This window comes from Calypte anna, chromosome 1, assembly GCF_003957555.1.
Source record: "Calypte anna isolate BGI_N300 chromosome 1, bCalAnn1_v1.p, whole genome shotgun sequence".
NCBI classification, from domain to species: domain Eukaryota; kingdom Metazoa; phylum Chordata; class Aves; order Apodiformes; family Trochilidae; genus Calypte; species Calypte anna.
In genome coordinates, this window is record NC_044244.1 from 187,519,972 (window position 1) to 187,545,553 (window position 25,582).

Genomic DNA, 25,582 nt, shown 5'->3' on the forward strand with positions numbered 1-25,582 from the left:
TGTCCTAGGCTGGAGTGCTGTGTCCTAGGGTGTTGCTCAATCCACTAGCAGAAATTCAGATGCAGTACATTAAATTACAGCCTAGTTACAGATTTGAGAGTGTCCATAGGATTAAATAGTAGCTCAGATGCATTGAACTTTGAGGTCTGAACCCTACAGTGAAGAAAAAACCAGCACACAGTTCCTACGTGGGTTAAGCCAATTCAAATGATGACAATCTTTGCCCTAGCATTTTCTCAGCAGACTGCTGTGTCTGACAAGGAAAAAACACTTCAAGGGACTTGGTGTAAAATCTAGTGGATAGCTGTGTTGCATAGAACCAAATGGAAAAGGAAAGTGATTATGAATGATCTAATTGGCTGGTTTAGGTAGTAAAGGCAGAAGGGAATGTAATCCCACCACCTGCATGATACAGGATACTGAGCTTCCCGCAGTGCCCTCTGCCTCCCTCCAGCAGTTTGGTCTCTGGGAGACCCATGGGCAGGAAGCAGCAGGACTGGGTGGGGTTCAGCAGGTACCTCAGCTGGCTGTGGAAATAAAATTTTGATGACTGGCATGAGATACCATGTATGTAAAATCAGCTGGCGCTCATTATGCAGTCTCCCCTTTCTCATCCTCACTGGTGATGTTTAGTCTGGTTTTAGATTATGAAGTGGTGGTGGGCTTGCTTCTGTGTGCTATTAGACCTACTAAATTCTGTGTGCATGGTTAAATCAGGAATTATAAGCAGTTACATTATGATAAAGCCCAAATAGTGAGACTGTGAGAGAGAGAGACACTTGGTGTAGGATCTCTGATCACAGCAGAGTTATTTAGCCACAGCTACAGAGCTGCAGCCATCATTTCAGTTGGCCCATTGGAAAAGCAAGCAAGCGGTGCCTGTGATTCTTCATGTTTCTCCATCTCTGCATTTGTTTGGCTCTGTGTTCTGCTGCTGTTTGCACTCCCCTCTGCATGGCTGACAGTACCTGAGTACCTTCTGCCTCTCTGACACTCTCATTCTCCTACCCCTGAATTTCCCATACAAAGAAGAGACTGAAATGGTAGGAAGAAATGAACCACTCACTCATGTAAGCCACGTCTAAATGTTTCTGTTCAGTTACTGCTGTTTCATGATGGCTCCATCAGAGTAAGTTTTGAGAAGTGAACTGGACAGCAATGGTCTGGCAGCTCTTTTACCACCAAGTATTTCAAAATTATATTGCAATGAAACATGTTGGCAACTTTGTGTACATGACCTCTGGTTTGCCTTCAGTGAGAAAAAAAGCTTGTGGCAGCCCAAACCATTGTTCTTTCCAGTTAAAACAGTTCTTTCAACTGTTCTTTCAACAAAAAATGCTTTTCAGTAAAGCTTTGAAAAAGAAGTTCAGCAGCTTGCAAGGATTTTCCATTGCCCAGCTGTTCACAATATGAAACAGAATTTTTCTATATGTTTTTTGGTAATCGATAGCTCCCAAATACTGCACTTTGTCCTGTAAAATGATCATTAATGATTCTATGATTAATCATTCTTTCTTTTCATTTTATTGGTGCTTTCAAACATTTATGGCTTTGGAGCCTTCTGATTATTCTTTTTTTGACAATATACATACATATATACAATATACAATCCCTTTTCATAAGACACGTATCATTTCTCAATCTCTATTATTTCTGCTGCCTATCATTAATTTAAAAACTTTGTAGTTTTCTAATTAACTTGAAATGGGACACATTGTACACTCTAAATCAGGAATATGTATTTCCTTCAGAAATCTCTCGCCAGTTGAATCAAGTTTCTACCTTTTAACACAGTTAAAGCATGCAGGCCCAGCTGTGGGGCTCTGGCTGTATCTGGCAGCAATGGACTCTTGTTTAAATCTTGTTTAAACTTTTTGCTGATTTTGGCTGGTGAAGAGAAGGGTGACCTTTCAGGTAAGGATGCGTTAAAAAAAAATTGGCATTCTGATCCGTTCTGTCTCAGGATGTTTGTGGCAAAATGAGCAGGCAACATAAACCAACAGGCTGTTCAGATACAGGGATTTTGCTTTTCATGGGGAGTTTATTCAATGGTGTTACACAAAAGCCAGGCTGAAAATAACTGTTGTCATTAGTCAAAGTTAGTATCTTGGTGAGACCTTAAAAAGCTTTAGAAGTAATCTTACTCATTTTTTGAGAATTTCATTCATTCATTCATCACCCAGACCTCACGAGGGATCCTCAGGCCTGGACTGGACTCAGACGTGTGTTTCTTGGAAGATCTGGAGCATACTGTGTCTTGTTCTATGTTTAAATCTTGCAGTGGCAAAAGAATCTGTTTAACGGATAGTATCCCAGATCTTTTTTTTCTCCTTCCCTCCTGAAAGATAACATCTGGCTGTCTTTTTGCTTCTACTAATCTTTCCCAGGTTAAATTCTGGAATAATTTCCAGAGGTTCCTAGATTTCTTCATTAGTTCTTTTAAAACTCCCAGATGCATCTTCCCTGAAATTGAGGACACATATATATTTAGTTTGTTCAGATGTCCTTCTATCATCTTTTTATTCAGTCCTCATTCTTACAGCTGAGCCAAGTAATTTTCCTGAATTTTCCTGTAAAAGTTTCTTTGATGTCCTCATTTTCATTACTCATTTTATTGCAAACCAAGCCAAACTGGTATTTACAATCTTGGTATTTTATGTAAGGGGGATGTAGTGTGTTTTGTCTTAATGGAAATATAGCTTCCCAAAACAATTTACATTTTTGCTGTGGTCCTGAATATTAATGAGACTTCTTTTACTCACAAACTGGAGCTGTTTGACAGTCTGGTATTATTTTTATCCAGATTTTTCCAGGAAGCTGGCATCAGTATATGCTGGAAAGCACTTCTTCAATATCTCTTTCACTGAAATTGGTGGTTCATCAACACTGTCTGTAATTTCTATTTCTCTTCCACAGCAATAGATTTCAGTATGAATTGCAAATAAAAGAATCTCAACATTATGCAGGGGTTTTTTTGGCACATGAAATGTGTTGAATTAACTCTGCTCAGTTTCATAATGGTTTTCAGTTTTGTAGAAAACTACAAAGAGTTTAGGGCCTTACCTAAAGAAGCTCTCTGAACTTAAAGGTTTCTTCCCTATTCCTGTGTGGTTAAACAAGGAGCCAACATAGTGTCAAAACATGGGTACCCAAACAGGTGCTTTTGAAAACAGGATTTAAACATTGTAAAGTATCAATGTAAAGCATGCAAAGCACCCAAAATCAAGCTCTGCCCCAGGTGAAGTCTATAGGGCTGGTAAAAGGGGCAATAAAAGTGGCTTCCAAATATTTACTTTGTCTGTTCATGGTCCCTTCATGGGCCAGCATGGCTTGGAGCCTAAGAAAGAAGGAACTCAACCTCATTTCAAGAGTCCTAAGGGCTATTTCTATAGCCAAGAACAACCAGAGCATAGTTAATCTAGGAGCCATGACATGGTTAAAGGCCACTATTATTCTTTTTCTGTGTAATCTAGAGAATTTCTCTTGGCTGATTATATTTTCAAGGGAATAATTCCACGCATTAGCCCTCTATACATCACAGAATTTAAAGCACCTTTATTAATTTAGCTGCAACAGGGTCTCTGCTGCACACAATTTAACTGTGCAAAACTAGACTCTGTATTTCAGAATTTTTAGAGCATGGTATTCTTTAAAGTAGACAAATTACAATGTACCTAAATCTGCAGGATGATTATCTTACAGAAACCTTGGTGTTAAAATTACACAATATTGGCAACATGCCCAACTACATGGAGCAGCTAGTTCCAGATTTCAGTTCTAAGAAACTCACAGTTGTTTACTTGGTTTTATTTTCTTAATTGTGGGACTGGCTTAAGTGTGCCTGCTTTGGTGTATCCTGGCAAATTTTTTTAGAGTGTTTTCAGAAAGTCTTTGCAGTTCTTCAAGGTGCAGATTTAAACGTTCTTCAAACTCTCTTGTATGTTTCTCTTCCTCTTGAAGGAACTTTTCTGTTGCTTCAAGGAAGGACAGCTCAGGGGGAGACTAAGCAATGAACAGAAAAACAGTAAAAATAGCAAATACTGCAATATGTTTGCATTATCAGATTTTAGTTTTGAAAAACATGTTAACCTAAAGCAGCTAATAACTCTGTAACACTTCATAGCTCTTCACAAAAACATGAATTTGGCATTCAGGTGCCTAAATAACATGATGTAAGCATGATGTTTGACTTTTGTGATACTCTCAGCATTAGAATGTAGATTTGCTATTAAAAATGTAAATATCCCACTAGACAAAATTAGGCTGCTTCAAAACCTCCAAAATCTTTGGATCAGCTAAAGGTTATGTTCATCACTTGCATAATTCAGACCAGGACAGAGGACAATAATATGATTTCTGGAATTGCAGAAGATAACAAGTGTTGGGTTCTGCTGATTGCCTGCTGTAATTTTAGCTCTCTGCTTCTGTGGTGTGATGCTTTCTGAGAAAAGGAATAAAAAACCATGCTCATTTCAGTGCTATCAATTTCAAGCTCAGATATTCATGAAAATGTAGGAAATTTTATTCACTGCAAGTGGTTCACTGAGAAATCTTTCCAGTTAAAGTGAATTCAGTAGACTGAGATATAAACCACACCAAAACTGGTCGTAAAATGGTTGTCATGGGATGCAGAGTTGCATAAAGCAAGGCACATTGGTCAAGTTCTAAACTCTTAAGCAGCAATTTTTGTTAATTTTTTCCCCTAATGCTGAAGATGCATACACTGGAATGTCTTTAACAAAAGAAATATGAAATATTTTTTCTTTGACTAAACTAAGAAAAAAGTTAGTGCAGGAGCTGTAAAACTCAGTAAAAGAAAGATAATTTGCTGTCTTTACATTATTATATACTGAGAAAGATTATTGACATTTATTATCTTAGTTAAATAATCTATTAAGTATTTTAAATAACTGGTTGAGTTATTAGTATATAATATCTTTTTTGGTTTCTCCTTGAATATGAGGAGAGTTTATGTCTCAGAACATCAGTTAGGAATGGTTTCAAATTATCTAAATATTCAAATGTTTTTTGTAAAAGGCCAATTCCATTACACTTGTAAACTTTTATTCTAGGCTCCATTGCTATTCCTACAGCAACTGGAAGCAGACTGATCTTTGCTTTCATCCTGGTTTAAAACTGCCCTTTAGCAGGTTTGCAGACCAAAAGACACTAATTAGAGAAGAGATTTAAAGAACCATTTATTTAAGCTCTTTATATCAGATTTTGAGGTGAAATGCAGAGATTTCCTATAGGAAATGCCTTTTCTTTTCAAAATACAGCAAGTGATAGATGGTGATAAATTCTGAATGTAGCACCATCCTTCTGGAGCCAGGCAGCTGTTCTCAGGCTCTCTGATACATGGGGGCTTCTAAACTGAAATACACAGACAAAGCAGAATCTTCCTTCCCTCAGTCCCTCCACATCAGTGTTTTAACAGGGCAGGGAAGAAAAAGTGACTTAATTTGCCATCTAGGAATAAAGAACCCAAAGGTATTGGATCACTTTGTGGCACAGCACCCTACTAGCAATCCCTGCACTAACAGGGATAATGAAAAATGTTAATTTTCCAATGTTTGAGAAATTCTGGAGGGAGATCACCTGCCTTCTGGTTTTCCTCACCATTATGTGCATGATTCCCCACCTATAAATCTTCATTATTTTCACATGAAGAGTTGATCCTGAGATTTTGAGTGCCATGGCTAGATGCACATTTATTCCTTTACGGGATAGGTCACAAATACATCTCCTTCTCACATTTGGATTCAATTATAGGGTTGTCAGTACTATTTTGAGTATTTCAAGAAGGCTTTTGCATAATGAAGAAGACACTGGCTTTGGAGGCTTTACTTAAGGAATCCCAATTAATCCCCTGAATACCAGCTCTGGAATCACTGATTCAATACTGGGCAAATAAAATACTTCCAGTGAGGAGCACAAAAAACTATGAAAACATGTATCTGAAATACAAATTTAATGGGTGTCATCCTTAAGAAATAAAGTGATGTTGGCCTTTTCCATGTGGGCAGCAAATGTACACCCTTGCTTGCAGCCTTCAGAAATGTTACATCAAGTGAGAGATTCATTATAACCATGTCTACAACTGCTGCCTTCTCATTAGAAACATATTGGCATCATGATCAAGCTATCTTCCTAAAATGCTGGTGTCCTTTGCTGCAGCTCGTCCTTTCTCTGATGTGCTTTTTCTTGAAATACACTGTGAACCCCACATGAGTAATTTTTGCATTTCCTCTGAGCTGAGAGACGATTGTTTATCACTTAGAGTAAGCAGATCAGTTCCCCACAGCTCCTTGCCTACGGGTCAGACTTCACTATCATTTTAGATAGGTCCCTAATGCACTGCTTTTTATGCACTTTGAGAGAAGGTTATATCTAAACAGGTCTAAAAGGCAACATTTCTCATTAGCAACTAAGCTTTGCTTTCCAAGCCTCTGATCTGTTTTTTCACTATGTTCTTTATTGTCTTTACTTTCAGTGCCTGAGGAAGAAAAAACATGAAGAAACTGCTTTAATCCATGTCTCAGATGAGATTCGTGGTCCCTGGTTTTGAATTTCTTTTCTTCAGATAACACTTCTGTGTATTTCTATTTTCTAACTGGAATAAAATGAGCTCACTGGTAAGCTTTCAACCTGATTTGTTTAAGTAGTCAGGCAGCAGGTACAGGTGCCTGTCTTCAACATGCTTCTTCTCATAGATGAAAAAAACCCTGAGATGCCTGAGAAACTGCCAAGCCATATAGGAAGGTTTCTAGGGAGTTTAAGCACCTAACCTGGTAGGTAATATTAATACCTAAGAGTCAGAGGCAAGGACCACAGCATGCCTCAAGACTGTCAAAATAATTCCTTATAATGTTGAGTGGTAGAATTTCCACAACTTTCCATTGCAGCCTATTTATTAAGCAATTTCCCATCCTTAACATTAGAAAGTTTCCTGATGTTTAATTTAAATTTTCCTGCTACAGCTTTTCTGCCTTCAAGTCTTGAAAGCAAGAAGAGACAGTGTCTGTCCATCATCTGATGAGAAACACGAGAAAGTATTTGTCACTACAAATTAAACATACAGATTGGGAAGCACAATGTACATAACTGCATGTTCCAGCTGAAATGGAGAAACCATGTAGGAAATGGACTATTCTGAAGAACCAAATAATCATATTTCCAACTTGATATATTTATTTATTTATCTGTTTTCTATGGAAAAGATTAAGCTTGAAGCTGGACATTGGATTGTTCTGTGCAATAGTCTTCCCGGAGTCTGGGCATGGATTATGCAAATACATGGGAGGTGTCCCTGCCTATGCAGGGGGGTTGGAACTAGGGGATCTTTAAGGTCCCTTCCAACCCCAGCCATTCTATGATTGTAACTATTTCCTGAAGTAATGTTCAGAGAAAGGGTATTTCCCTACATTTTTAAAGCCTTGAAACAAGAATTTTTTGAGGTTACAGGAATTTCCAGTGAATCACAGCCAAGCATTCTAGTTTAGTCTAAGGCAGGGGTTATAGTCCCTACACGTGCAACCTGTAAGTAGGTACCTGAAAGGAAAGAGGTTCCATTGGAACATTTACTAAGCTTGTCTGAAGACTCTCTACTGCTAAGACACATCTTTGTCTAATGCCCTAGAGACTATTTTCTCTATTCCCTCAATACCAAAAAGTAATTTTGGTAGGTATCACCTGCAATTCTGATGTTGTCAATTGGTGCTACAAAAAGTCTTCAGAAAAATGGTCTATTTAAACATTTTCAGAAGTTCTTAACATACTGAACATTTCACTTAGGTCAAACATCAGACCTGAAAATTCTGTCAAACAATTCTGGTTTGCAACATACTTTATATTTCTTTTTTCTTCTTTCTCTTTGATGTAGTGGCTTTCCAGACTCTTGAATCATCTCTGCAGTAAGTAAGACTCTGTGGTGTCCAATGTTAGTCTTGGTTACAATTTAATTTTGGTGAACCTCTGAACTTGTGGATACTTCAATGCCAATCACTTGGTCTTACTATACAAGAATTATCCATTGCTAAAGTTTCATTATGTACTTTGCCCACACACCAGCTGGAAAGTATTTTTCATATACTCTAGTCAACTGTCTTGGCAACTACCCTGTCCTGAGTGCCAGATGGGAAATAGTTTCCCTGCAGCTTGCAAAAGTGTCTCAGAATGGACATTTTCCCAGGGTTGGCTGGAAAGAGAAGCTTTGTGGTCTGGTGTCTCTGCCTGAAACTTTTAAAAGGAGAGAGGAGGGGAGTTGATGTTCATCAGACTCTCCTGAAAAAGTCAAAACCATTTTTTAACAATCAGCAGTTTCAATAGGGAGGTGCCCAAGCCATGAGAAACCAATAGCCCTTTACTTAACATTCCTGTAAAGCATAAGAATAGAAAAATTAAAGTGAGGTCAAACAGCTAAGACTATGTGGTTGTCTCCTTGTTCTCCAACTACTCAGGGGAAGGGCTGCACTGCAATCCCTGTTTCCCAGGCACTCCATCTCTATGGAGCTGCCTGTCTACAGTGAGATTCTGGACTATGAAGACAGTATTCCAGCAGATACGTCTCCTATAGGAAAGGATGTGCATCCATTTCTGAAGTGGACAGCAGAACTGGGGTACAACAATCACAAACTGCTTGAAGATTTCTTCTCTCCTATTTAAGTGCTGAGTGGCAAGAAAATTCTTTATTGCCCCTCTCCCCCAGTAAATACCCAAGATTTCCCTCTTCTCTCTCTAGAGGTTCAGCCACACACACACACACATAGCTAAGGATCTCCAGGGTACAAAGATGAATGTGTCACAACTGGACAGCGAGATGGCTGCACTCCATTCCTTACTCATCAGTCAGTTCTGGTATTTAATGATAGTGTGGTTGCATGGTTTGAGGTATGGAAAATAAGTGGTAAATTTTAATGTGGAATAAAGAAATTAGTGGCTTGTGGTGGAGACCTAAGAAAGAACAGAAGATACTAAGGAATAGGATATAAGTCATACTTAAAGAAAGATCTAAAGTCAAAGAATTATGGAAGGCTTTTCCTAAGAAGTTGCCCTATGGAAAGTGGGACTTATCCCACTTGTCAAGGTGGCTGGTATTTCACCCTAAGAAGACTGAAAGAAAGAATGCTGCACTAGTACTCTTTAATTTTGAGAAAAATAGGGATTTCAGAACTTATAATTTCTGTTTCTTTTCAAATACCATAGGTAATTCAAAGAAAATTGTTGCTGTAATCCCTCTAATTTCATCCATCAACTGAGTACTGGGTAAACTTGATTTGTCTAACTGCACTTAAGGCAGTAAGTTTGCAGGTGTTATGGAAACACACTTAAAGCAGAATGACCTTACAGAAGGCAGTATGAAGCAGAGTGCCTCAATACAGAAGGCAATGAGCTAAAATGTAGAAATCTCTCTCACAGCCACATAATGGCAGGTAATTATCATCATCATTAGTTGTACAGGGGTATGGCCCAGTAGGGGATGTTTAATCTCCAGGAAAAAAGCTGCATTTATGTTAGGATAAGGTACTTTCATTTTTACTGGGCTGGCATTGTATAAGTAGTAATGACAACAGAAGGGATCTAATTTTTTGCCTCCTCCAGGGCTGCATTTGGTCCACAGATGAATCTTTGAGAATATATGTGTTAAAGGAAAATAGTTACTTACAGGTAATTTGATTTCTCCTGCATTGTAAGCAGAGCTCAGTGAGCTGTCTGTTCTGCCCTCTTCAGAAAATGGCCCACCAAAGCCCAAAGGTGGTGATGGAGATTTACCATCTCTTTTCCTTTCATGACCTCTGCCAAGTTTGTAAGCAGATGAAGTGCCATCACTTTTTGAGCCAGTGATACAGCCTTGGCCATATAAAACAGGACTATGGTTTCTGTGGTATCCATTGGCTGTGAACACAGCAGTTTGTTGATGGTCCATTCCCCATGCATCTTTCCTCTGAAAAGTTCTGAAAGAGAAAAGAAAAATCAAAGTTTGAAAAACAGTCAAAACTCTAAGCTATCACAAGGATTTTAGTTTTATTTTATTTGAGTATATATCAAGTTACAGGCCTAAGATTAAGCATTACCAAGTTGTACCAATCTAGCAACTTCCCGCTGGAGTTATGCTGAGTGTGCATTCTCTGTCTGCTTCAGCTGTGACTTAAATCACACTTATTTAAACCCCTTCACTGGAGCTTGAGTAATCTCACCATATGACTGTGGTGGAACAAGACCTAAAACAACTCACATCAGTGAGAAGAGGTACAAATGCTCTTCCCAGGTTTGTTACCCATCCTTGGCCAATGGCTACCATCTCTTTAGCTTTGCAGTGAAGCTATGTAAGCACTGAACAGCCATGTCATGAAACTTGGCTTACAGTATGATGGGAATTAGAGAGAATTTAGCCACACAAATAGGAAGAAATAAATATGAAAGTATAAGTGAGATTAGAAACAAAACCTATAATTAGTGGTTGGATAATCAGTCAATTTTGATCTAATACTATTACCTTCAGTGACTATGTTCAAATAGCAAGAATTTAGAATGCATGCTTAAGTAAGTTAATTAAAAATGTAGTCAGAAATCTTTGATCCTGCATTTTTAAAATACACTTAAAAAAAAAAATGGACAAGAACATGCTTTTGTGTATGCTAAATCTTCACACTAACAAATGAATTGTTGCTATGTTATGATGATGTTCCATAACTCTTATATCTCACTTGAAGTTATCAGAATTTTTGTGAAAGAATATGTTCTCATTCAGTTGTAGTTCTGTGAAGCACAAACTATTATGGTTAGTAGCACTTCAAAGAAAAAAGAAACAAACCACCTTGATAAGAGCAGAGAATTTTGAGACTAGCTTGCCCAAGTGTCAGTTGAATTAGACTAACTTTAAATTGCATTTTTACTTGTGTTTTATACCAACACATGCAAAAAAATTAAAATATTTTCAGATTTTATTACATTTCTGTTGCAATATTTTGGAGGTAAAAATTTCCATTGTACTGCGCTCTGTGCTTATGATAAGATTGAAATTTTAGTCTTGGGAGGTAACTACTATACTTAAACATGATAGCTCATTGCAAATATCCTAAAACACTTTACTAAAAACTACTTCACTAATTTGAACTGCAGCTTTTAAAGATCAAATTCCCTGCCACTAAAATACAATTATAATAAATAATCGAGAGTATGCAGTGCTGCTCAGATCCAAGGAAAAGGGATTTTCTGCTTCCAAATAAAAAAGAATTTGCCAAGCACAGGCAAAGGAAAGTATTTTTGCAGAAAGATCACACCTTCATTTTCTAATCTTAATTTAAATATCTGGTATTGAGAAAGGGTGTTTGTGCAGTCCTAATGGACCCTGTTATACGTAAGCCCTTACACATGAAACTGAATGCCCCATAAATGTACTATGCAGAACTACTCAGAGAACTAATGAAGAATATATTTTCTTTGATTATAAAAGCAGTGATTATGATACTCTGAACCCCATGGGAAAGCAAATTACATGTATGATGCTATATTATTATTATTATTATGTGTTCTAACATAATCTGAGAATACCCACCAAGCCTTCCAGTTTTCTGAATAACCTAAGATGTTTCCCCTTTGGGGGTGAGAGTTTTCTCCTTTCTGTCATGCTTTTCTTTGTACTCTTGGGACACAGGAGAATACTCCCCCCCCCTTTTTTTAAAAAGTCCATTTCATGTACTGTTTGGACAAAGGCCACAGTGAAAAAATTTGCCTCAATTTAAGATAGATGGCATGAATAATAAAATCAGATTTTTTTTTCATCTTATGTTCTGACCTTTTTGGAAGTCATTTCCTCTGTAAACCCACAGTAAAGCCTATGTGATCTGTGTTCTTTTTCCCCCAGAACTGTTTCTCTGTGCATTTAATAACAGTTATTACTGTTATGTTATAGCTTACTTCACTAAGACCAGAATGTTCAGACCTGGATGCCTACAATTATGGTAGCTTTTAAAACAGACACCCCACAAAAAAAGAAAAGGAACTCCACTTCCTATTGTAATCCAAAGGATTGCTGGGACTGTTTGCTGTCTTGGAAAACATAACACCTACACTGAATTGCTTTGATATGAATATCATACCTTTGCTTCAGACACGTTTCACAGCTGGAGTTTAAATTTCTGTCAGTGCAGTGCAAGATAATATCTAAGAACAGAGTTCTAATCTGAATACAAATGTAAAGGTAGACAAATATCTGCAAATTTATAAAAAAAAATAGCCATTACTTAACAATGGCAATGCACATACACAATAACTGCAGTTCAATAACATATTTTCAGTGGTTTTACAGAGACAGATTATTTAACATATACACATAATTCACAAAAATAATATCACTGTTGACATAGCGACAAATGGGAAATGAAGAACAATGTCCTAGCAAAGGGAAATCATATAGACAGGACTGATTTTTCCAGACTCAAATATAAAATAAGCCTGGTCCCTATGAGATGAATGACTTTTGTGGTGCAAAAGAAACCCCTACACAGCTTGTGCTGGTTGAGAAAAAACCCAAGAGGTTTGTCTTGAGGAAAAAAAAACAACAGGTTTTTAATGACCAGAATTTCTTCAGAATTTGCACTGTTGCCTTAACCTTGAAAGTGTAACTGATAGATTGATTTTAAAAATGGTTAAAAAGTACTTTCCTAAGAGACTGTTTTCACTGCTTCCAGTTCAGCTACTGCAGGAACTGAAACAGTGGTGAGCATGATGAAGAGTATGTGGTATCCAAGGCAGTGAAAACCTCCTTACAACAGATGCCAGGGTCAACACAGAGGTCCCTGGCTACCAGACTATTGAGTCCTAGCCTTTACCCCCTCACTTTTACCTTGCCACATGATGAAAGTGCACTTTGACTTGACCACTTATCTGTTTTGTGCATATTTTTATGTTAAATGAGGAGCTTTTAATTTGGGAAATCACATGCATGTTTAAATTTTGGAAGAAAGAGGCTAAACACATCACCTTCATCAGAGGAAGGCTTCTTCCAGCATGCCAAAATTTAAACCAGCTATTTGCGGCCAAGGCCTAAATAAAGGATTGAAATCTTGAAGGTGGGGAAAGCTTATGTAAATGGCATTAGAATTAAGTCAGTTGTCATATATAGAACCATAGAACCATAGAATGGTTTGTGTTGGAAGGGACCTTACAGATCCTCTAGTTCCAACCCCCCTGCATGGGCAGGGACACCTCCCACCAGCCCAGGATGCTCAAGGCCCCATCCAACCTGGCCTTGAACTCTTCCAGGGAGGGGGCAGCCACAACTTCCTTGGGCAACCTGTGCCAGGCTCTCACCAACCTCAAATTAAAGAATTTCTTCCTAATGTCTAACCTAAATCTCCCTTCTTCAATTTTCAAACCATTTCCCCTTGTCCTCTCACTACACACCTGTGTAAAACACTCTACCCCAGCTTTCTTGAGAACAGTAATTCAAGTGGTTACAGGTAGGATGTAGCCACAGTAATTTTTAGCAACAAGATGCTGCTCCTGTGTAACTTACTCTGCAATATTTAGAAATCCACTATATCCTGAACGAAAGAAGAAATCATGCCTCTCTCTAAATAGCCAGTGTAAATTCCTGCAATTTATTTTCCCTAGAGTTCTCCTATCTAATGACTGTGCCTGCACTTAGGATTCTGGTACTGTCTGTGAGACATGGCTGAAAAATATTAAAGAATATATGTAGTTTATATGTAGTTATGTAGACCTTTTGTTTTGTTTTTTTTTATTGTTCGTACCTGAGAAGGTTTCTGAGTGCAAACAGGAAACCCAAAAAGTACATCTTCTGAATGCTACTGTTTAAAACACAAGCACACCCTCCTTGAACAAACACCATGTTTTCTAATTTCTTACTCTATAAAAAAAAGTCTTTGTGCCCTTTCTCCAGTGCCATAATTACCATGGAAACAGAACTGCAAATTAAACCCGAAATAACCACGTTTATGCTCACAATAAACTAAAACATTGCCCAGATTTTCACTCAACCAATATCAATTATCTGGTTGGTCTGCAGACATTTGATGCTTGAAAGTTTAATTTTATTTTACTGTGAAAATCTTGAGTTGCTTCCGTGTTTGGAAAGGGAGAGCTGACAATCCAGAGAGGGCCTAATCTTAAAAAGACTGTCTGGCTGATGTGTAAATACAGCACATGTTGAATTTGCAGACTTTCTGAAATCTGTGTATACATTTATTTAGCTAAATAGCTTTTCAGTTAGGAAATCAAATGCATTTTTTAGATCCAGAAAACCAGGAACAATATATATTTGTTTCATCAGATTAATTAGAATTATAATTCAAACTGTGTTCAGTAGTATGGTTGAGATTTGTGTTGTGAGGAAGGTTGGCACTTCCAGGATTCTCTCCCTGGTTTTGGTTCAACATTGGTCTTCAGTGACTATGGAATCAAAATCCTGCATATTATGTGCATAGTTCTATTGCCTCTTACATTTAAATTCTCATGAATGAAACTTCACAGTTCCTTGTGTACAGCAAGTGTAATTCCTGAGCATATGGGGAAAAAATCTGAGTTTTTCTCACTTTAGAAGTGTGGAAGCATAAGCAAAAATTGGACTGACCACTTCTTGGTAAAATTATGAGACCAACAGGTGCAGAATAGACTGTATGTTGATTTTTAAATATTTAATTCAGCAAAACTTTCAACATCAGTAGAAATCTAGTAGGAAAATAGCCATATCTTACACTTCCATATATATATGTGTATCTACATATGTATATACACATATATAGATACATATATATATATATTTACATACACAGGATTACTGTCTCCAACAAACATCATATTTAAAAGGAAAGTTTAAGTAACTTCAAATGATGGGGTGTTTTTCTGCTTTGCAGAAGGAAAATCACTTTAAATTTTGCCAAAGACTGAATTTATGAGTTTGAAATCTTAACCTGTACAATCTTGTTCCCAATTATTTAAACTTTGCTTCACAGAACTGTTTTACCTTAGTGATATCATATACATTCTTTATTTAAATCGATCAAAATACTTAGCTTCCTATTAATTTTTACTCTCCTGTACCATGAAATACCATTTAGCCAGTTTAATTTTCTTTTTATTACTGCAACGCTATGATAATAACATATTTGAAGGTAATTCAGTGCTTCAATGAATACAGGGAATTAAGAAAGAAATCAGCACTATAGTATGTTTTCCATGAGTATGAGCATTAAGTCTGATTATTTTTCCCTCACAAGGACTTTATTGCAGTAATGATTTATTCAGGGCATCTGAAATTACATTTCTTTTAAAAATCAGGTCATCCAAGAACACCAAAACTAGACAAGGTATTAAAATACATTTAATGAAACTTCCAACAAATGAAACTGGCAGGACACAAAGCTTTTCAGCAGGAGTTATAGTTCAAACTGCTTATTAAGATCATCTCCTGTGGAGCAGTTTACCTCTCATGTTGCTTTTTACATTCTATCCCTGTCTTGTTTTTATTTGGCAGTAAAAATACATTCTGTCCTTTTTTTGCAAAGCCTGGAACTAAGAATAACTTAAGAACCACATAAAACGATTTCTAAGTTGTTTCATGTGACAAGCATTAAAATAATGATCAGACATTTCTGGGACTTCATTTACTGCCAAATTCAGGTAGCCACTCAGAAAAACATAGGAAATTCTTACATACTAACTACTGTTTATGTTGGTGGGAGTTCTGGCTGAACAGATACAGCAAATAAGCTTAATAGTTTGGCCTAGTTAGATGCTTCCAAAAAAACTTAAAGGAAGTTTCATAGATGTGTACTTTCTAAACATTACCTCTCTTCCTTTTCTTGCATCTTTGAATGAGTTTGGTAGTTGTGCTCTGTTTCTCCACATGGATTCCTGAGACCCAGTATTGATGTTTCTGTGTCATTTTGTAGTTTAACAGGACTGTTTTGTGATCTTACATTCTCATGTTCCAGCTTGTGAATGGAAGCTATGAAATTTCCATGTCCTTGGTTAGATAAATCTATACACTGTGAAAGGAGATAAAACCATTATTAAATAGTTTTTTATTTTCCACAATAAATTGATGTTAGTGGTTTTAACAAGCAAACACAAACCAATGTTCTATGCTAAAGAAAGACCTAACTACCATATAAAATCATGCAACACTTACAGAAAACCAAGAGAATTGCCTCCAGAAAAAAAACCCATTGTAGATAAACAGAAAAGAATGGATAACAGCCTCTATAACACAGTAAAACAAATTAAATTTCTCAACAAACATGAATTCAAAATATTATAAATTCATGGTTTGCTTTGTACAGCTTATGACACAAAAGCAACTGTAACAGCTAAACCTGCAGCCTGTGTTGCTCCCTCCAGTAACAATTCCACCAAAAATAGCAAGAAAAATTATAGAAATTCATTACTGTACTAGATACAGGGTATGTCTACAGGCACAATTTAATATCTGTGTCGAGATACAGTCACCTTCAGCTTCAGAAGCAGTAAAGCCACATTAGCAGGGTGCTCTCTGTCTGTTACTAAGCCCTGTTTCTCAGCTGGGTGGGCCTCATGATACACAACTCAAAATACAGACAGTGCAACCTACATGTGCATCGTGCCCAGGGGCTAAAGAGGCACATCCAGTAAGACATGCAAGAAATTAAGACCAAGATTAGCTTTGGAAACTGAGTAGCCAGGATACTCTGTTCCTTTTTTTTGTTCTATCATCCTAGGAAGCCTAGGCTACACACCTGAGCCAGCTGAACTGGAATTACCTCTCTGCAGAACACAGCACTGCACTGTGTAACTGCATTTGCCATAGCAGTGTACTGGCATCAATTCTCAAAAGATTTAACAGATTACACACAAAAGGCTAAAACCCCATAGACTGTATGAAGTTGTGCTTCCATACATATCTCAATTACTTTATTCCTTTGGAACCCAGTAACTCCTGAGTATCAAGGATTTGGTTCTTAGTATCATGCTAGCACAACTGGGGTGCTGCACCTGAAAGCTTCTCTATCCCTTGCACTAACTGCTCTGATGTGATTTCTTCCTGTAAACCCTGCCCTGCTTTGCTACTTACAGGGGAAATTTATGAGCCAAGCTGACACAGAAATGCCAGAAGTGTAAGAAATTTATGAAGTTGTGCAAGGATGGGGGCAGGGGCTCAGCTATGTCTTGTGAGTGCAGAAGACTGTAGGAGCAGAGGAAGAAGGAGAGTGCTATGTTGCCCTACCATTAACACCTCTATGACCAGCAGTACAGTTACAATGGCACAAACCCCAAAACTGACCTGGCATGGCTACATTGCTTTGAAAATCTAAACAAGTGCCCCTGGTGAGGCATTCAGAGCACACTGAGTTAGGCTGGCACCACTTGGAGGGGTCTGTGTAATGCTTTGCTATACTGTGCACACTCATCTGCAATGATCCATCCAGTCAGAGCAATCTTAATATCAAATACCTCATAATCTTTAATGTTTAGATCCTTACAACACCCCAGTTAAGTAGGAAAGAATTAAGTCCACAAGCACACTGATAAGTGTAGTGACCTTGGTATCTCTAGTAACAGATAGTACAGTTAAAACTTAACAAGCTTGATGCTACAAGGATTCTTGTCAGACAGCTCTTCTCAATCTTCCTGATTCCTGAAGAATATTAGTGCAGAGAAGAGCTAGACATGGATATACACATCCATCTATGTTCCCACAATAATCTATTAGATATACACAAACATATATCCATACGTCATATATATGTGCATCACACAGAGACATAAATGATATTTTAAAGGTGTGCAAAAATGTGACATCTTTCATACGTTTGTCAGTCTACAGTAATGCCATTGGCAGGCTACAAATCCCCCAAGAATGCATATGCAGCAGTATTTACAAACAAATGTTCCAGTGTGGTTTTTTTTCTAGTGATATATACAATTGTTTGTGGAAGGCACCATATATCAGCTATTATATCCACATGAACTACAGTTATACATGATATTATAGCATACTTTTTATGAATGAAACTTTAAATATCTCCTGCTTGGAGAGAAATAAATAATAAACTAAAAAATAAGCTGAGCGAACACTGCAAAATGTTATTTAAATATCAAAAGGAGAAAGGGGTAAAATACTAAAAGAAAGGGATTTTTTTTGTATCCGTGAGAATGACTGCTTGAAAGTAAGTATTTTCTGAAACCAGTGACACCACTTACAAAAAACAGGCTCACAGACACTTCTTGATGTCCAGACAGTTACTGGAAAATTTAGCTTACTTGTAGTTTACTACAATTAAGGTCAAAATTATTCCTAGCTAAACCCATAGTCAAGCTGTGTGTGAATACAACTTGGTTTTGATTATGTCACACATCTTATTTTTATTTATTTATTTTATGCAAGCCGAAAACCTCTAAATCTGCCACAATCTTAATCTACATTTACAACAAAAACAATTGTTCCACACGAAGCATAGATTTAAAAAAATTACCGTGCAACATTTACACTCCTGGTTTTCCAGCATCTCTTTTAGATGTATGTTTTCAGATTTGATCACTTGGTATTGGAAATCCAGCATCTAGGAAAAGATTCAGTCTCTAATTAAACACAGTAATACTACAGTTAACATGAAATAACACTGGATATAGAAATATATATGTTTAATTTTATGGATTATTCATAAATAATTATGAAACTGACTGGTTTTTGATTTTTTTTTTAATACAACCATACTAGAGCAGTAAGAAGTCTTAAACAATTTATGAAAGACATACAAAGACAATACCTCTGAATTTATCTACATTTCTGAAAGAAGTAATCAATCACCTAGGAAAATAGGGGAATTCAATGCAGATACAAGATACAAAGAGGGGCAGATTTTGCAGGCCACTGAAACTGGATAAAATCTTATTTATGAAGCATAGAATCATAGAATCATAGAATCATAGAATTAGCCGGGTTGGAAGGGACCTCAGAGATCATCTAGTCCAACCCTTGACCCACCGGAGCAGTTGCTAGACCATGGCACTGAGTGCCACATCCAGTCTTTTTTTAAATGTCTCCAGGGACGGAGAATCTACCACCTCACCAGGCAGTCCATTCCATAGCCTGATCACCCTCTCCGTGAAGAAATTCTTCCTAATATCTAACCTAAACCTCCCCTGGCACAACTTAAGACTGTGTCCTCTTGTCTTGTTGAAGGTCGTCTGTGAAAAGAGTCCAGTTCCCACCTCGCTACAGCCTCCTTTCAGGTAGTTGTAGACAGCGATGAGGTCTCCCCTGAGCCTCCTCTTCTTCAGGCTGAACAGCCCCAGCTCTCTCAGCCTCTCCTCATAGGGCCTGTGCTCGAGTCCCTTCACCAGCCCAGTTGCCCTCCTTTGGACCTGCTCCAGGACCTCAATATCCTTCGTAAACTGAGGGGCCCAGAACTGGACACAGTACTCGAGGTGTGGTCTCACCAGGGCTGAGTACAGGGGCAGAATCACTTCCTTGGACCTGCTGGCGACGCTGTTCCGGATACAGGCCAGGATGCCATTGGCCTTCTTGGCCACCTGGGCACACTGCTGGCTCATGTTCAGCTTCCTGTCAATCCAGACTCCCAGGTCCCTTTCTGCCTGGCTGCTCTCCAGCCACTCTGTGCCCAGCCTGTAGCGCTGCATGGGGTTGTTGTGGCCAAAGTGCAGGACCCGGCACTTGGCCTTGTTGAACCTCATCCCGTTGGAATCGGCCCAGCTCTCTAGTCTGTCCAGGTCCCTCTGCAGAGCCCTCCTGCCTTCCAGTTGGTCCACACTTCCTCCCAGCTTGGTGTCATTTGCGAATTTGCTGATGATGGACTCAATCCCTTAGAACTGACATCCACTCTTTCAGTGATACAATAGGAAATAAGGCCCGGTACAGAATGTCATACAGTAGCAGACATCTCTTCATTTTCCCAAACACTAACTTTCCTGTGGTCAAACGTAAGTTATTACAATAATAAAAAATTTCAGATGCAGTGAACCTCTCAGAAACTGGAGAGACAAGGAAAACTGTAAAAATGAATGTTCTTTAGGTTTACAAAACCAAGCAGTGAAGATAATATATCTAAAACTGAAATTTGCCATTAAAACAATGGCATCTTACAGTTTTCATGTTTAAAATTACAGGAATTTTCCAAGAAGATTTGAAGCACTCATTCTTCAAAAGCTTTAAAAACCCCTGAAAAATTAGGAACTATTCTAGATAATCCAATAAACTGTTCTAAGTGTAAAGAACATATAATAACAAAAAAATGGAAGTTTTCAAGATCCTTCACATCTCATAATGGGAAGTACAATTGATGGTCAAAATGAATTGCAATTTAGATGTGCAGTTGACATTTAGTGGTGCTTTCTTGTTCCAGTATCAATTTGGCTGCTCCAGTTACACTTCACAGATATTACAGCACTGCTGATGAAAACTACAGCAAGAAATGTAATGTCTTTTTTCACAGATAATATATGTCATTATCAATAAAGTGGAGTAAAACGATCTAGGCTGGTTTTGCCTGCTTGCATACCTGTTGTTTTCCTAACAATTTGTCTTTTATCTCTAACTCCATTTTTAACTGTCTTTCCAGAAGAGTAGCTTTCTCCATGATAGTTGCTATAGTAATCTCCTTCTGGTGAAGCTCTTCTGTCAGGTCAGAGATTTGTGTCTTCATTCTTTCCTGCTCAGAGTGATGGGACTGCTCCTCTTGATAAAGGTGGTTTCTTATCTGTAGAAAATATGTTTCAAAAAGAAAAAATGCTGTGCAGTAAATATGATTGTATGATAGCATCACTTACTACCTACTAGTAGGTAGTACTTGCTTGTTTTCTTGCTGTTGCTTCCAAGATACCAGTTCTTCTAACAAAATCAGAGACTTTTGAGATTTCATAATAAAATGCCTTCATGAGTCATGCACATGGCTTTTTTACATCTTTTTTCAACCCTTCTCTTGTGTTTTAGAAATGAAAAGAATACAAGGCATTTAAATTAGAATTTTAAAAGAATGTAATAAAAAATATGCTAATTTTAAGATTTGGAACTTATGGCAAAACTATCCAAGGAAATATCCTTTCAGTAAACCCAAGTATGATTTATTTATATTGCTCCCAAGTTAATTTAGCTTTAAAATAATTTTAATGCAGCCTAAATTAACTTGGGAGCAATATAAATAAGTCAATATAGAGACTCTTTAATGGGAAACTATGTTAGAAATAAAGAGAAAGTATGGTTAATCGCTTTACGAAAATCTTTTCTGCCATTACAAACAAAATTTAAGGTCAATGTTTCTGCACTATCTCTTGTGTAGAGTTCCTCCCAGAATCAACACAAACACTGTTTTCATAATCTTTTTACTATAACTAACACTGTAGTACTGATAGATTTTTGTGTTATGTAAGAAACAAAAACCCAAAAGCCAGCATAAAAACCTTTGAAACCATTTTAATAATTCCTCACAACACTGTACACAATCACTAGCAGATGGCATTTCATTTTTATTTATGCAGACTACACAGAAATACTAGAACTGTAAACAAATAGATGTAGATGTGAAAAATCTAAGAGCTGGATCATGACTACCATGCCAAAATTGCTGCATCCAAGTCAGCTGCATCCAATTAGTGATACTCCTGCTTACATTGCTACTCAGGAAAACCACAACATGCCCGTAAGAGGAGTTCTGTGCATCCTCTACTCCCAAAGTGATAGGGTCTGCCAAGCCACAGCCCATTCCACAGTGCCACACCAGAACTGCCTGCACACATTGCACATTCTGAAATATGCAATGCAGTGTGATGCACAGTTCAGACAAAAGAGCAATGCCCCACACTGTGCAGCAGGTGACTGATTAAGCTCAGCCCTGTGGGGGTACCTGTGAGCACGTTACATCTGAGACCACCTACAAGCTCCTTACCTCCTATAGCCTATGAATTACTCATAGCCTTGGAGGGGTTACTACTTGCAAGGTATTACCTGAATCACAGGGATGCTTAGGCATGGTGCCTTCCATCATTCCAGTGCACCCTGCTGTCAGTGCACAGGATGGGAATGTCAGCTGTACACCTGCACATCTCTCCCCAGAGATACAACCACACATGAAAACTTTTTTATATATGAATTCTCCATACTCTCCCAAAGCCACAATTTAACCTTAACCCTGATCTCTTCTGCATATGCACATACTCCAGGTCAGTATTCTGCTCTCTTTTTTAAACCCTGTTTAAATACTTAATATGAAATACCTTGTTGAGCTCTTCTTGTTGGTGTTCTTGGCTTTGTGACAATAATATTAACTCAGAGGTTTTATTTCCTAGTTTTTCACTCAGTTGTTTACAAGATGACTGATGCCTTTAAACAAGAAATAAACAAAACATGAAACAAGCAAAATGTTCAGTAACCTTGATTTTACAGTATCCTCTCCTAGGTACAAAACCATGGAAGACCTGCTCACTGATGAAAAAAACCCAAACAAACCACCAAAAGTTGGATTTGATCTTATTTAAAGCAGAGTTAATTTTGAAAGATTTCTTGAGATTAAGGGCAGTGCAAGTGGATTCAGAAAGATTTCTGAAATGTCTTGCAGATTAGTATTCCATATAATCTCAAATAGCCATGGTAGGTTAGATAAACTGTAAAAAGAACATTTTACTCAAAGGAGAATCTGAACCACACTACTTCCAAAGTCTCCTGATGCTGACAAAATGAAAGGCACTGTAAATATATAAAGAGTAATAAATAAAGTGCATTGATTTGTAGAGATCTAGGCAGCCTTCAAGCTTTTCAACAGACCCTGCATATATTGCCTGCAATCTTGTTACATATAATTGCTAATGAAAATGTTTATTCTAAAATTGTTTACATTATGACATTTGAATCCAGAGTATGTTTTTAAACAGACTTAATTTAAATCAAAATGTAAGAAAAGTTATTAGCTCAGAAGTATTTGTTAATTTAAATAGTCATCAACAAACATACTTTATTTGAACTTCCTGTGTATCTTTATACTCTCTGATTTTCAGTAATTCTGTATGCAACTGCTGGCATTCCACTTGTATCCTTCTCCAGAGAGCATGCCGTGACTGCAGCTCATTTCTCATTTCTGAAAAGCTTGCCTCCATCTTCTAAAGAAACAAGCAAATACAGAAGCAGTTAAATAAAATGAGACAATAGTAGCTCATTCTTAAATGCTGCATTTTAATATACAATTTTCAATAACTGTATAATTTGCTTGGAAGGACATCCAGGCATTTGTTTTGAGTTTAATTTCTGAAAATGGCATTGCTTTCATGTCAGTTTCTTTTTCCAGAAATGTCATCTAAAAAAAAAAATCACATGCTGAATATTTAGCTCTTGCAATGCTCCAATGCATTTGCCTGTGAAACATCAAACATCATCCAGAAACAGCAAACATCATCCAGAAGTTCTTTATTTTACTAAATATATAGAATATCATAGAATGTCTAGGGCTTGAAGGGACCTTAAGGATCATCTAGTTCCAACCCTCCTGAATGGGCAGGGACCCCTCCCACTAGATCAGGTTGTTCAAACACACAGTCTGCCTGTTTCAGCAGGATCTGCAGCCTAAATCATGCTTCACATCCAGGAACTACTGTCAGAACTTGTGTTTTCTGTTTTCCTATCCACATTTCCAAATTTATAAGCATGAAAAGCAAGAGGTGATAGAAAGGCAGGAGTAGGTGCATGTCTGCATTAAACATAGTCCAGATACATCTAGACTTAAGTATTTAAATAAAGTGTGTGCTCAGTCAATGAGGTCTATCTGCATGGAGCTAACTGCTAATCTTAATGAACATTACAGCACTTTAAACAATCACAAAAAGATTTTTCTTAGGGGCTCCACAAATCTTGACTCTATGTAATCTTTAATTTCTGATGAATACCTGGCATTATAAAATCTGAATTCCTAAAAAATCAGAATTCCCCAAAAAATACATTGAAAGCCTACTAAAGGTAAGAACTTGGAAATATAACCCACAAATAACAAAAGTATAATTAAAACCAGTTTTTATTCCCATAACAATATACTGAGAATACTTACTTCCTCTCACCCAAGATCCAAAAGCATGTTCCAAATTGAAAACCCAAGGATTTTCCAAGGATGTTGCCTTTAAAACCATTACACTAATAACAACAGTATTTTTCATATTTTCTTAATCTTATTTTAATATACTTCCCATGTTTAAAAGTAAAAATAAAACCTTTACATTTTCAAAAGAAAACTGTAATCCAGAAATGACACGTAAGCAAGGAACTTCAAAGGTTTATTTCCCTTACAGCCACATATTAGAATGACTTTCTTTCCAAGAAGCCTGGGGTTTCTTCTGGCTGAAAGGGCTGCTGAAGACAGATACGAAGCACTTTTATGTTCTTTATAGGGACTGCATATACAGATGCATTCATCTAAACCTTTGTTATATTAAAGCTGAGAGAGCTTTTTTAAACCCTGGAATGCAAGTTGGAACATACTGAAATGAAATAAGCCTTAATGAATTGTTAAAATTATCTGCAAAAATTGCTTATGACCATCTTCATGATTTCGACATTCAAGAAACTGCCAGAACTATTTTATAATGTATGAATTTGTGAGAGGTTCACAAATCAGAGGTGCCTCTGATTTCACTCTGGGGTGGGTAAGGGGAATCAGTGCTGCACAGTTTTGTGGTGGAAGTCATCATCAGTGGCAGACTGCAGCCATCATACTCATTTACATAAATTGTATTTTCTTCTTTGAATCACAGCAATAGCAGGAACAACAGCAGCAGCAGCAGCCACAATAATTGAAACAGAACTATAGGTCAAGAGTTTCACACAGGCCTTCAAAAAATAATTTAGATATGTACCACTTACTATTTTAGAAAATATCTATTGCATCTAGCTAAAATACCAAAATGAAAATAAAGTTTAAGCCAGAAAACCTTAGGGTTTTTAGAAAATATCTAATGAAATGTAATTATTTAAGAATCTGTTTCAAGTTTAAAAATTTACCAAATCCTCTCTTTTCTTCTGTGAAAAGTTTTGCTTCAACTAACCTGCCATGTTTGATACCAAAAGGAAGTCTCAAAAATGTCCTGATCAGCTCATGTTCTAAATCTACTCAAAGCTGTTCAACCCTCTTAATACAATTATATGTTCTATTTATATGTAAATTAGTGTCCAGCAACCGACTTATTGCAGACTTCCCAAGAACCAAGCCTCTTGTGTGATGTTTTCAGGCTGCCTCTCGTGTATAACTTATGAAATTTGCCAGACTTTTCTGATTTGTCCTCCATACATTTCACTTTACAGCTGTTGCCTTTCTAATTAACAGTATGAGAGGCAGATGTGACACAACCATATGAGTATGAGGCACAATACCAGGCTTGCTGCCACTGCCCTTCTCCCTGCCAAGATTCCCATATACTCCTCCCTCCTTTACCAGCATCAGCTCCAACTATTCCTACCCACCATGCAAACCTACTCCACTCCTTCTGTCTGACACATCCTTCTCTCTCATAATGACATTTCTAAGAAAATATTTTCACTGAGGTAAATATTTTCACCACATACTGACCTTACACCAGTGTTTGCCTT

The 25,582-nt window shown here is 37.3% G+C and overlaps 1 protein-coding gene across 1 annotated transcript in view; it reads right to left on the reverse strand.

Annotated features, from left to right (window-relative positions):
- Nucleotides 1-3,831: 3,831 nt before the first annotated feature.
- The window catches only part of DEUP1 (deuterosome assembly protein 1), a 45,156-nt gene continuing 23,405 nt past the window's right edge, over nt 3,832-25,582 (reverse strand). The window contains exons 7-13 of the mRNA XM_030465418.1: nt 22,959-23,112; nt 22,234-22,340; nt 20,523-20,720; nt 18,477-18,563; nt 15,814-16,013; nt 9,665-9,953; nt 3,832-4,002 (exon numbers count right to left, since the gene is read on the reverse strand). Coding sequence (XP_030321278.1) covers nt 3,832-4,002; nt 9,665-9,953; nt 15,814-16,013; nt 18,477-18,563; nt 20,523-20,720; nt 22,234-22,340; nt 22,959-23,112 — 1,206 coding nt within the window. The remainder of the gene's footprint in view (nt 4,003-9,664; nt 9,954-15,813; nt 16,014-18,476; nt 18,564-20,522; nt 20,721-22,233; nt 22,341-22,958; nt 23,113-25,582) is intronic.